Source organism: Athene noctua, chromosome 3 (assembly GCF_965140245.1).
Source record: "Athene noctua chromosome 3, bAthNoc1.hap1.1, whole genome shotgun sequence".
Lineage (NCBI taxonomy): Eukaryota > Metazoa > Chordata > Aves > Strigiformes > Strigidae > Athene > Athene noctua.
In genome coordinates, this window is record NC_134039.1 from 2,459,742 (window position 1) to 2,472,758 (window position 13,017).

At 39.3% G+C, this 13,017-nt stretch overlaps 1 protein-coding gene across 1 annotated transcript in view; it reads right to left on the reverse strand.

Annotated features, from left to right (window-relative positions):
• The window catches only part of SMC1B (structural maintenance of chromosomes 1B), a 34,046-nt gene that overhangs the window by 15,790 nt on the left and 5,239 nt on the right, over positions 1-13,017 (reverse strand). Inside the window, exons 7-14 of the mRNA XM_074901188.1 lie at positions 11,510-11,650; positions 9,389-9,471; positions 8,716-8,923; positions 7,417-7,602; positions 4,963-5,142; positions 3,792-3,938; positions 3,398-3,535; positions 2,794-2,910 (exon numbers count right to left, since the gene is read on the reverse strand). Of these exons, the coding sequence (XP_074757289.1) occupies positions 2,794-2,910; positions 3,398-3,535; positions 3,792-3,938; positions 4,963-5,142; positions 7,417-7,602; positions 8,716-8,923; positions 9,389-9,471; positions 11,510-11,650 (1,200 nt within the window). The remainder of the gene's footprint in view (positions 1-2,793; positions 2,911-3,397; positions 3,536-3,791; positions 3,939-4,962; positions 5,143-7,416; positions 7,603-8,715; positions 8,924-9,388; positions 9,472-11,509; positions 11,651-13,017) is intronic.

The following is a 13,017-nucleotide window of genomic DNA, read 5'->3' on the forward strand; positions in this document are numbered from 1 at the left end:
AGAGAAAGCTGAATGCTATACAGGACACTAATCAGATGACACCAGGTGTCTTGGTGTAGTTCAGTTCTTCATTTTAATCCTTCCAAGTGATCCCTAAATAGTAATTACTATGTTTACAGCAAAGCCATGCAAAAAACCTGCTGCAGAATCTACCATTTCCTAATTGTACACTACATACTAAAAAAAAAAAAAAGCAGCTTTGGCCAAAACCAGTCCTACAATTTTAATTAAAAATTTAAGCAGGCAAATAGTAGGAATAGTGTGCATGGCAGGACTGAACAAAGAAATAGCAACAGCCTACAGCATTTAAAAGGAAACCCAGTGGACTGAACAAAATTAAGGTCAAAACCAAGTATTGTTTATACTGTTTTGGTACACAGGCTTGTTTAACCAGGTACCAAACCCTTCATCAAATCAAGTTATACTATTCAAGTAACACTATTCTTTGGAAACTGATGACCAGCCTCCATTTGGTTGGTTTTAAGGTTTCTTTTGCAGAACAAGAGAAATTCCCTGGATCTGGAATTCTTATAGCCTAAGCATCAATGACTTTCTCAGTGTCCTCAGATGCCAGACTTCCGCACTCCCTCATGCCTGCACCACAAGCCAGACACAGAACACGCAGTGGTTTGGACTTCTTTTCACATGCACTATATTCCAGTCAAGGGATTAATCCAAGAAATGCTGATGAGAATGGATCAGAGGCCAGGAACTAAATTACACATGTACTATACACCTCAAGTAACTGCAGACGGCGCTGAGGAATCTCTCTAAGAACCTACATTTACACAAGCATTAAGGTGCAGGGCTGTGAATTTTCCAGATAAAACTGTAGCACCACTTTTCCACAGTCTGTACCAGATCTCTTCGTTTGGCAAGAGTAGGAACAAAGGCAGCTTCCAAAGAGAAGTAGAGATGAGGTCTGGCCTCCTCTTTATTTCTCAGAGAGGCCAGTTATTGTCTACACTAATAGAACACAGCATGAAGCCCCTCTTGGTATCAGACTAGGCTTTACTACTATTCACTTCACCAAATGCCTTCAGTCTCTTCATGACAACCATGCTTCTGAATGTCAGCTGTCTGTGGGAACTCTTCTGGGGATCATCTGAAGATTAGAGAATGAAAGGGAAACTGAGGTACAAGATGGCAGATCAGTCTGCATTAAAAACAGCTGGGAACCCTAACTGCTGGATCACATATCCTAGAGAACTTTTTCTGTTGCTATAACAAGCAGAAAGGAGCAGGTTCTAATGACAAAAGCTGATGTAGTACTGTAACAGATAATAAATTTGGACAGGTAGGGAGAGCACAAGGTCCAAGCTCTACATCAGCAACACCTCAAAAGAGAGGGAGAGCAAAAAAGACTCAGTTATATATATATCATAGGCTAGCTCTATCTTCCATGAATTGGACTCCAAATGAGCGTAGGCATACAACTGCCTTAAAAAACCCAAACCAAACCAATAAAACCCCAAATTCACATCATCCAAAAAACACCAACAAACCCATAACACCTCCCCCCCCCCCCCAAAAAAAAAAAGAACCCAACCCCAGAACAAAACAGCAGAATGAGGAATTTGCTGACAATCCTTATGCACACCTCAACCATTCTCCCAGGGCAGTCAGAGTGCATGGAAAATATATCACAGATATTGGCTACTTTCCAAGAAGAGAAAGGAATCTTCACACTATTGTGCTCTTTCTTTTTTCTAGTATACAGTGGTGTCACGGGTCATCACCTAGACATGATGCCTGTACAGTTCAGAATAAAGCACTCCAGCAGTGCTGAGAACTGTTCTCAGCTCTGGAAAACTGAATCAGAGCTCTCTTCCTAATGGCACAAGCATGCCTGATCTACTCTGCCTGTGGGTCGCAGAAGGGGTGGATCTGCTCCAGATAACAAGATCCTGACCGAGATTTCCATGCAGACACGGAACGCGTCCTGCTATGACTGCAGTGAGAATGATTTTCAGAAGGATAGTCACCCGTGCAGAGACTGTCTATCTTGGGGGTGCATCGATTACTGAGATCTGCAAATCTGGTGGGTGTACACAGAGTTGAGTGTACGTACACGCTGTCACAGATCCACCTCAGCCAGGAAAACTTCAGGACAAAAAAAGGTTACAGTCAAGTCACGCAGTCACGCTGCATAATTATCTCTCCACAAAAAGGAAAGATCCACCAGCTACAGTTTCTTACAAAGAACTTGGACGTTAGAGTTTGAGAAAGAATAAGATGATACTTATCAAATTTTACCCCAAGACCTAGAGAGTATTTTTCTGAGATTTGATCTACAGTGAAAGTTTACACCGAGAGCTCTAAAAGCTGTGACCTCATGATTGTCCATGATCAATTCTACAAAGAGTAAACCATATTTATAGCAGAAGAGGAAAAGGTGGGGGAAAACCAACCCATCTTCTTCAAACTCAAAAATTTTCTATGTCAGATGAAATGATAGCGTATATATATTACGTAAATCTTTTTCTAATACTCAAGAAGTAGATGGATTTGGCTGGTTGCGTTTGCGTTCAGCACGCAGTCATAAATTTTGATTTTGAGGAAACTGATTTCCAAAGCCATGGTATAGAGTACCATCCAAGTGCACTTCTGTTCACAGTTCTCTCAGTAGGAGAAGTAAAGAATGTGGGAAGACTGCTGGAGTAACTTATAACCCTTGTTGACAAAGTATTTTACAAACTAAAAGTTTTCCAAGTTCTAAAAGTCAGCAGGAACAGAGAGAAGTTTCTGTAGTGTAACAGCACAAGCTGTCACAACTATGACAGAAGGTATTACCTCGTTAATTTTTTTCTGAAATTCTTCTATTTTTACTTTTCTTTGTGCTACTCCTTCATTCAACATATCATGCTGAGACTCAATATTTACCAGTTCACTTTCCAGTTTTGATTTTTCCTAGACAGAAAGGAAAAATGTTAATTTTTGTTAATAGGACGGTTGACTTCCCAGAAATTAAGAGACAGCTCTGTTCCAGATGAACTGTATTTTTCTGATTAAAACCATTAAATATTTTCTCCTCAAATGCCACTTACCCACTATTATTGCCAATCTGCATGCAATGATTACAGTTTTAACAAACAGAAAAATAAATTAAATAAGTATCATTTAAAGCACAATTTGCCATAGACTTCTGAAGGATAGTAGAAGATAAACCTAGCTTACCAGAAATTCAATTTTAAAACCTAAAGAAGAAAAAGCCTCATGTAAGTTACTTTGTAATCTTGTTCTTTATTAATTCCTCAGTCATGGCTGCTGCATGTAAAACTTAAACTGAATTTACAAAAACTATGGAAGAAAGTAGTGTTTACTTCACCACTAATTACAGCTTAGGTAAAAAAATACAATTATTAAACATGAAAACCATAAAGGCTTCGTATTATACCGTGTAGAGATTGGCAAGATGTTTCTTCTTAATAAGCTCTAATTCACTCTGTGAATATTTAAGACGTGTCTGAGTCCCGTGGCATTGAGCACGCAACTGCTTCAAGTCAGCCTCCTTACGTTTGATCTTCATTAAGTCCTAGAAAAAGATTATGATGAGAGAAAAAGCATTTTAAAGAAAAGGTGACTTATCTGGAAATGACTCATTTTTCAGATTTAGGCACTACATAAAGCTAGCCTCACCGACATAGGCCACATCCCAGGTAAATGCTGATAGCACTGGTCATATTCAATAGTCAGTTTGTAACATGTGTTTGTCAAAAGAAAGCATATGCTTGCAAATTCCTTATTACAACTTATACTCCTTTACGCCTTGTGCTTTTTAAGAGACCTACCTTTAACTCATTAATCAAGCTCTCTCTTTTTTCTTTCATTTTATTCATTTCTTTATCATCCCAACATCTAGCTTTAAATCTTAAATCACTTGATCCTCCAGAAATCACTCCAGATTTCAAAAATAAAGTTCCATCAAGAGCCACTGTCTGGGGGGGAGGGAAAAAAAAAAAAAAAAAAAAATCAAAACCAAATATATCTGAACACAAAGCAGACAAAATATCCCATCAACTACTGCACCAAGTTACAGCCGTGAAAAAAGGAACAACCACATTTTAGTTGATCTCTTGGTTTTTTTCTTTTTCTGTTCCAAACCTGCTAATGTGAGATACATGAAACCACAAAAGAGTCTGTTGTTGCTTGGTACTAGTCACATTCTGGTATGATTACAGTTGATCAGAAAAGTAAAATTAAACTGTAGAATTTCCTTGTATTTAGGAAATTAACATGAGACATTTGTGTACACACTGAGAAGGTTATGTCCGGCTCAGTAGAGCCAACCAAGCAATGGGATAATGGGGTGAAGGAAAACACCTCATTCGTAAACAGGAAGTGTAAATTTTACTAAGGAACATGGGTGGTTTTGCGACTTGACTCCAAGTAAACATGATTTCACTCACCTTCAACATAAAGCTGTTTTAATCAAGATTTTAAAAGGTTTACTAAGTACATAAAAGAGCTCTACAGACTGTCTACAGCAACAGAGATGATAAGTACAATGCACTGCAGGAGGAGACAGAGAAGCTTCCAGTCCTCAGAGTCTACATCTACAACTAAGAGATTCAGTCAGATATTTTAAAGACTTTTGAAAGGATTTCTTCATAGAAAAGCTAGCAAGATAAAGTTTGTATTTTTAAATCAGTTTTAAGAACAAGATTATCCCCCTTCCTTCTCCTCCTTTTCATCACAAGAACCATACAAAGAAAGATATTTGGACACTAACCTACCTCTGAATTTCCTTCCTTTTCCCAGGAAATAATTTAAACGTACTACCATATAGTGAAAAACACAACCACGTGAAACATCTGGGGGTTTATGTGGCAACAGACTAGACAGCATAGCACCAATCTGTGTTTATCTGCAATACTTCATGGGATATTTATAGAAGAACTATTTAAATGTCAAATACATCACTGCAATGAAAAACATATGCAACAAAATTCAGCTTCTTACCTTCAACCTCACTGGTCCATCAAATGCTATTTGCTTTGCTTCTTTAACTGTTTCACAAACCAAGCCATTCCCACTCACAAATTGAATTACTTTTTTCAGTGGAGCAAACGGGGTTTGTACAACATCCACCAACATTTTAGCTCCTTTTATCTCTCTTAATTTTTCATTGATTGGTTTCACCTGTAAAGCAAGTAAGCGGTGTTTAGAATCCATGGTGTAGTAGCGAAGCACATCCAGATCTGAGTGGTCTGGGCACAGAATGTATAGATCAACAGAATGGGGGGGGTCTCAGTCGCTGTAAGCCTAGAAAGAGATCTGGTTTTCATATTTTGTGTATACTGTAGTCCTGAAAGCTGTCCAAACTATTTCACTGCGCATGAAATGCAAGTACATTCATGCAGGTAGCACAGGGAATAAACAAGATGAGTTAAAGATCTGCGTGCAGCTGCAGGGCTCCTTGGGATCAAGGAGCCACGGTGGGGTGGGTCCCACAACTGGAGCGCTGTCCCAGGGGGATACAGGCTCTTTAGGAAGGACAGGCTGGGAAGATAAAGATGAAGAGCTGCCCTGCGCCTGAGGGAAGAGCTGGAGTGCACGGTGCTCTGCCTGGGGAAGGGCGAGGAGCCAACTGAGAGCTCATGGGGAAGGACTGAAGAGACATCTGCTGAAGGTAATGTTGAAACAGAGACCAGGAAGAACAAGTGAATGAGGCCTTCTCCAGACAGCTAAAAGCAGCACTGCAATCACAGGCCCCAGTCCTCGAGGGGGACATGAACCACCCTGATATCTGCTACAGGGACAAGACAGCAGGGCATAAGCAACCCAGGTGGTTCCTGGAAAGTGTTGATGACAACTTCCTCAGAGATGAGCACGGAAAGGTGCCCTGCTAGACCTCATACTCACCAAGGACAGACTTGCTAGGGAAGGGAAGGTCAAAGGCAGCCCTGGCTGCAGTAAGCACCAGACAGGATTGTTCAGGATCCTGAGAGGAAGAAGAGCAAAAGACAAGCCCACAACTCTGGACTTGAGGAGAACAGACTTTGGCCTCTTCAAACATCTGCTCAGTAGAGTCCCATGGGATAAGGCACTGGCGTGAAGAGGGGCCCAAGAATGCTGGTTAATATTCAAGGATGACCTCCTCCAGCCTTAAGAGCAAATATCCCAATGAGCAGGAAGTCAGGCAAAAATGCCAGTGGGTCTGCATGGATAAACAATGAGCTGCTGGCAAAACTCAAACACAAAAAGGAAGCTTACAGAAGGAAGAGGTAATCTGGGAGGAACAGAGAGGCACTGTCTAAGCATGCAGATATGGGGTTAGGAAAGCCAAAGCCCAACTAGAATTGAATCTGGCAAGGGATGTCAAAGAAATGGCTTCTGTAAGTACATAGGTGACAAAAGGGAGACTAAGAAAAATGTGAGCCTGCTGCTGAATGAGGCAGGGGACCTGAGGTACTGAATTCCTTCTTCACCCCAGTTGTTACTAGCAAGACTAGCATCCAGGAATCCCAGGTTCCAGAGACCAGGGCAAAGTCTGGAACAAGGAAGACATACCCTTGCTGGAAGGGGATCAGGTCAGGGAATGCTCGAGCAAACCACACAAACACACGGGTCCTGATGAGATGCAACCATCAGTGCTGAAGGAGCTACCTGATGTCATTGCAGAACCACTCTCAATAACCTCTGAAGCACCTGAAACAGCTGCCTAAGGGCTGGAGAAAAACAAGTGTCACTCCTGTGTTCCAAAAGAAGCAAGAAAGAGGACCCAAGGAACTACAGGAGAGTCAGCCTCACCTTGATTCCTGGGAAGGAGCAAATCGTCCTAGAAACAGTGTCCAGGCACACGAATGACAAGAAAGTCCTGGAGGAGTAGTCTGCACGGGTTCGCCAAGCTGGTCACGCTTGCCCAACATCATAGCCTTCTACAAGGAAATAACTGGCCCGGTAGACAAAGTGGGAGCAGCAGATACTGTCTACCTAGAGTTCAGTAAGTCTTTCAACGCTATCTCCCATAAGATCCTCAGAGAAGCTGTTGAAATATGGGCTGGATGAACAGTGAGGTGGACTGAAAACTGACTGAACAGACAGGCCCACAGGGTGGTGACTGGCAGCACAAAGCCCAGCTGGAGGCCAGTAACTAGCCGTGTCAATACTGAGACCAGTCCTGTTAAACATCTTCGTTAATTATCTGGATGATGGAGGAGAATGTACCCTCCATAAGTGATGACACAAAATTGGGAGGAATGGTTGATATTCCAGATGATCACGCTGCCATCCAGACACCCTCAGCAGGCTGGAGAGAAGGGCTGACAGGCACCTCATGAAGTTCACTTCATGAGGTTCACCTCGTAAGTGCTTTGGCTTAATTAAACCTATTCTGGTTAAGCTTAAATGAGCCGATAAAGATTTACAAGTGTATTAATTGTTGATGACAGGAAAAAAGAAAAATGTGCTTACGTCAAGGTAATCCAGAGCAAGAAAAGTTTCAGGTTCAGCTCGTTCTTGTTTTAGGAAGCGAATGCAATCTCTTGCTGTTTTTTCAGTGGCAACAACAATCGCCGTCATGTATCTGCTGAATACCTTGGTAACAGCAAGTTGGTATTTTTTATGAATAGGATGACACAGGTCGAGCAGTCTTCCAAACTGAAGATAAATATATAGAGAAATATTAACATGTTACTTTAGATATCAAATAATATCAGCTAATCAAATAGTGAGAGAAAAGTGTGCTACGTATCTACCAACTGCATTCTCTTATAATGGCTCTATGTCAGAAAAAAATGAAATTGCAGCAGTTGTCAACCCAAATTGCAGAGTACACCTTCAAAATCTGAAGGGATTTACTTTTTGTCCCGAGGTTACAGTTAAGGATCTCAGTGTTTTACTCAATTTCTAGTATACACTTCCAGAAGCATGGCAGACTGACAACAGCAAAGTTAATTAAGCATCTTTTTTGGAGAGAAAGAAAATATCTAACACGCAATAAAAACTTTGAATAGAGATGTGTCACCTTCTAAACATTAAAAAATAAAAAAAAAAAAAAAAAATCAGATTCCCAGATTCTACATCTCAACTGACTAGGTATATCAAAAGGACTGATTATACTGAGACACACTCAGAGACCAACTATTCAATTGATTAGATTTATTAGAAAGTTTTTATTGGAATGGCTTCTGATGTTGGACTAAGTGTTACTAAAAAGGTGTAAATATGCCTCATAAAACCACCAATGTCTGCTGCCAATTCAGAATCAATACATAAAACACTTAATGGCGTTACTGAAGAATAAGTAAAATATGGTAGCTGATAAACAAAGGCAGACTGTTTGATAACATCAAAATCTCATGCACCTGAGAAAAATAGTCCTTTGGAAGAAGTATTCTTTCTGGAATAAGTGGTCTCCCAGCTAACCTTCCCATCGATTTGTTCAAAATATGTGAGTTAAAATATGTTTGAGGACAGAACAAAACAAAACCAAAAATAAAAATAAATAAATCAAAGACCACAAAAATTACACAACAGATCAAAATTATTCTTTGATGCAATCAGTAATCTATTTCTGGAAACTGAAAAATAGTGATGGTATATGCTACTATTTTTTCAGTAACACTATTTCACCAAGTACACTCAAGCAAGCTTAATGTTTAAAAGAATATTCAAGACAGTCCAATTTACTCTAGCTGCTTACCCAGTCCAAGGCAGAACTCTTAAATATTAATTCTAAACCAAGGCACTTAAATGAGGCCATTCAATTACCACAGAATCCGGATACAGTCTTTTGAGACTTTCCAGGATCTCTGCTCTCATCTGCTGACGCCTTCCTTCATGGTAATCAATTTTGGCACTCTGCAGTTCACCAGCTATTCTGTTCAATTCTTCATTCACTTCAGCCATTCGTACTGTTGAATTTTCGATTTCCTTACTTAGCATTTCCTCTTGCTGTTTCTTCTCTGCTAAAGATTTGCTTTGAAGGGAAGAAAAAATAGGAAAGCAAATTACTCTTTCAGTTCTGCAAGCATTTAGCTTATAAAATTAAAGTCATTCTATGGTCACAGGCTACAAAAATAACTGTAAAGGTTTTAAGTATCTATAGGAAGCTACTCCTTATACACGTTGCATTCCATAGTAAAACCTATTTTTAAGGATTCAAAATTGAGTTAAAGTGAGTTTCTGCCTGTGCAACTCACTGATAAAAGGGCTGATACTGTAACACTAATAAGGACGGAGAACTCTCATGCAAAATTATCACTCCCTTTACACACTTAAAATCACAAAGGTTCTACCACACTCTGCTAATTATTAAAGAATTCTAATTCTTATTAAAAATTTTAAGAATAGAATTGGAAAGAATTCAAAACCTTCTATGTTAACTTGAAAAAAAAATGTAATATGCAAGAAATCCAACTAGCTTTTAGTTTTTTAAACATACGTGCATATCTTGGCATATTCTTCCAACTTCTCTATTCGTTTTTTATGTTCTTCTATCTGTTCCACAGTCTGTTTTATGTATTCCTACAAAATCACAAACAGAATGTGTTAAAAACAAAACAGAGGAAAACAACAGTTTTATAGCAAGATATGAAGCTCTTAATTCAGAACAAGTACTGAGAGAGATCTTTTTTTCCATGTTGGTGTTTCATGTTGAAGTAATAGCATCTCTTTCAACAGTAGATTGAAATTATTTTATCAAGGCTATTCCCGAATTTTTCACATTTGGCTACAGGTCAGAAAAAGCCTCTTCAGCACTAAGAATCATGACACCATCAAATAAAACAACTTTAAACAGGGTGTTAGTAAATTATAGGTGTTAAAACACAAAAGTTGAATTTCTTGACCTGAGATTAATAGCAGCTTTTTCCTAGGATGGATACATGAACCTGACACAAAAGCATTGTACTAAAAAACAAACCAACAGTGAAACAAGTATTTTCAGTTACTCAAATTGAGTAAAAATACATTAACTAAAGGAAATGAAAGAGAAAAAAGATTTGTTACCTACACATTTTATTCAGCCTTAACGTAACTCCTCAAATCCCTGTGACCTTTTGAATAGCTCTAGGGATGGAGAGTCCACAACCTCTTTGTGCAGTCACTTCGATGTTTGACTATCCTCGAGATGAAACAGTTGACCCAATAGCTATTTGGGATTATCCCGTGTTCTGAGTTGTGCCTGCTGCCTCCCATCCTATCACTGTGCACCCCTAGAGAGAGCGTGACTCTTGTTCACAGCCTCCCACTAGGTAAGTGCAGACAGCAACGAGGGCTCCCCTCCGCCTCTCCTCCAGGCTGAACAGATCCAGCTCTCAGCCTCTCCTCGTAAGCCAGGTCCTCCAGCCCAGCCAGCGTGGATGTCAGGAGAACAGTTAAGTCGTGCCAACTCTGAATGGTCAGACACATGTTTTATGCACTCTCAAGCATCCCTTATTTCTTTCTCAACAGTACAGTGGGACTTGCAGAGTTTCAGAAGCACAAGGGATAGAATTTATTTCACTTCTAGGTTTTCCTGGTAACCAGCACTTCAAAAAGTAGTATTGTACCAAGAGCCAATAGATATACAAGTATTAACATAGATATCACGGCAAGGATGACTCTACATCCTCACAGATATAAAATATAGACTTTCCATGCAAGCAAGTTTTTATGTGCAAGAACAAGGTGTTAGGAATGTAAGAACTGGTCAAGTGTCATCTGATTGATTTTTAAGTTTTCTGAACCTAGGAAGTCTCCCTCAAACCTTGACTACAGAACTAAATGGTGAAAAAACCCACATTGCGTAACTTTTTAAATATGTGATAAAACTGCAAGGTTAGCATAATTTAAAAAAGAAAAAAACAAAACACCTCATAGGGCAAGGTTTCTGGCAAAAGACAGATTGTCAGCCAAGCTTGCGTCCTTTCTACTTCTACCAGAAGCATCGTTAGAAATTGAATTGGGAAATAGTTTTTCTAAAAGACAACACCAGGCATGATGACCAACTCAGTGAAAAAATGTAGGTATTTTATTGTTATATGTTTGGATCTGCAATGATAAAAGGGATCAGAAACAAAATGGCAGCAACGATCTGTATTCACACCAAACCCTGCAACAGAAGAGCAGACACCAAGGAGATTTTTCCAACTCCACACACACACACCTGATCTTAAAAACACCTCAGCAAAAAGGTAGCTGTGACCAAAATAAACCTCAAAAGGGTGTGAGTATCATACAGATATACAAACAGCAGTAGGACATCTCAGAAAGGAAAAACACACTTGTAAAGCCAGGAGCTGAATGGAGTTAAGCATATGTTCTGAGTAACTGTAAAACATTAGAGCCACAGCTTTCAAAGCCAAATCCTCAGTGTAGGCCCACACATGCATTCTCTGAACAAATTTAGAGGCCATTTCGCTGAACCTACTGCAGTATGAAAACTGAAGAAACACGTGCAACGTATCTCCTTTGCTGAGGACTTGGTCAGACCAAAGCATTTAACACATTTATACCAGGAGGGAGGGGCAGGTACAGAAACATTTTTTCTCCATAAAACATAATGCTAGCTGGATACAAATACCTCAACTTCTTTTTTCTTCCTCCAATTAAGTTTCAGCCGTTCCTGATCTGCTTTTTCCTCCCAACGAAGTTTTTCTAACTGCTGGGTTAGTGTAGCTACTTTCTTTCTTGCTATTTCCTTTAGTTCTTTATAGTGCTCCAACTGGACAAACAACAAAAAAAAGTTCATTTCACTGAAAGTATAGCAAATCATGTTGCCTACAGCCTCAATTAGTAATTGCCTACTTTATCATAATTAAGATTATGAAAGCTACTCATGTCTCCAGAAGACCCTTCTAGCTACTAATTGCATTGTAAGAAGCTGTATTTTATTAGAGAAAGATTCAACCCAAAGCTTACACTTAACGGTTCTTGCCTACAGTCTTATTTTAGACTTTTAATGACTCTTGTTTTTCAGGAAAACTTTATAAAGATTAGAGTACTTCAGTCAATCTTAAGGTTAACACTGAGTTTTTGCACAGCCCCAAATCAGTGCAAGTTTGGGTAATTATAAATAAATTAGAGCATTGTCCTGTTGTCTTTTTTTTTAAAGGTAAAAAAACATTTTTAACAATCCTGCAAAGTTATCACTAACTGCACAAATGCCCCTAAAGTGCAGAGTACAAAGATTCACAAACTAAAAGAACAACCCTGCAGGTTCTCCGTTAATTGATCAGAAACTACTTTTAAGGAAGAGACAGTGGAGAAAATAAGTTAGCGCTTAATTTTAAAAGCATTTCTGGACATATGGCTGCAAAGCTAGTTTCTTCAAATGTGAATTTACTGTGAAATGATGCAGTCCTTTCCTTCTAAAATAACATAAAATAGCTCACAAGTGAGCTACCTCAGTTTTAGATTCTGACCCACAGTAGATGGTAGGGATGCCACCAAGGCTTGTTTACATTTCTGTTGTCTTCTTGTTTTTCCCAGTTGAAGCCATATTTCTGTAGACAAGCTATTTCTCAACAATTAACCTCTCACCCCCAAGACTCTACTGGATGTTTTTCTATCCTACCCACCCACACCATACCATGGGGACTTCCATGCAGAAGGGGAAAAAAAAAAAAAGATAACGAACAACCTAACTATATGTAGCTATAATCCTAATCCACGGATGACAATCCCTGTCTACAACCCTTCTGATATTTCTATCAACTCTTCTCAACTTGTTCACTGAAAACTCCCTGCTCCCTCAAGCAACGTGAGAAGATACCTTGTTAAGGAGATGTACTTCACACGCTAGGTGAGATGGTCACCATTTCCAGTCTCACAATGGTAAATTTCTAAACTTCTGTGCAATTTAGATTTACTTCCTAGAAGTGTTTCACATTTGGAACTTCTGAGAGATTTTATTTTTTTTTCCCCTCTCCCTCCCTCCCAGAAAGGAGACAGCCCACTCCAAGAGGCTGCATCATCATTTCTCTTCATCTGATGAAACCATCTCTAAATAAAAGTTACAACTTTGGTTTTGTTTGAGCTCAACGGCAAAAAGATCATTAGAAATTACAGGTTATTGGCGACACAATGGTT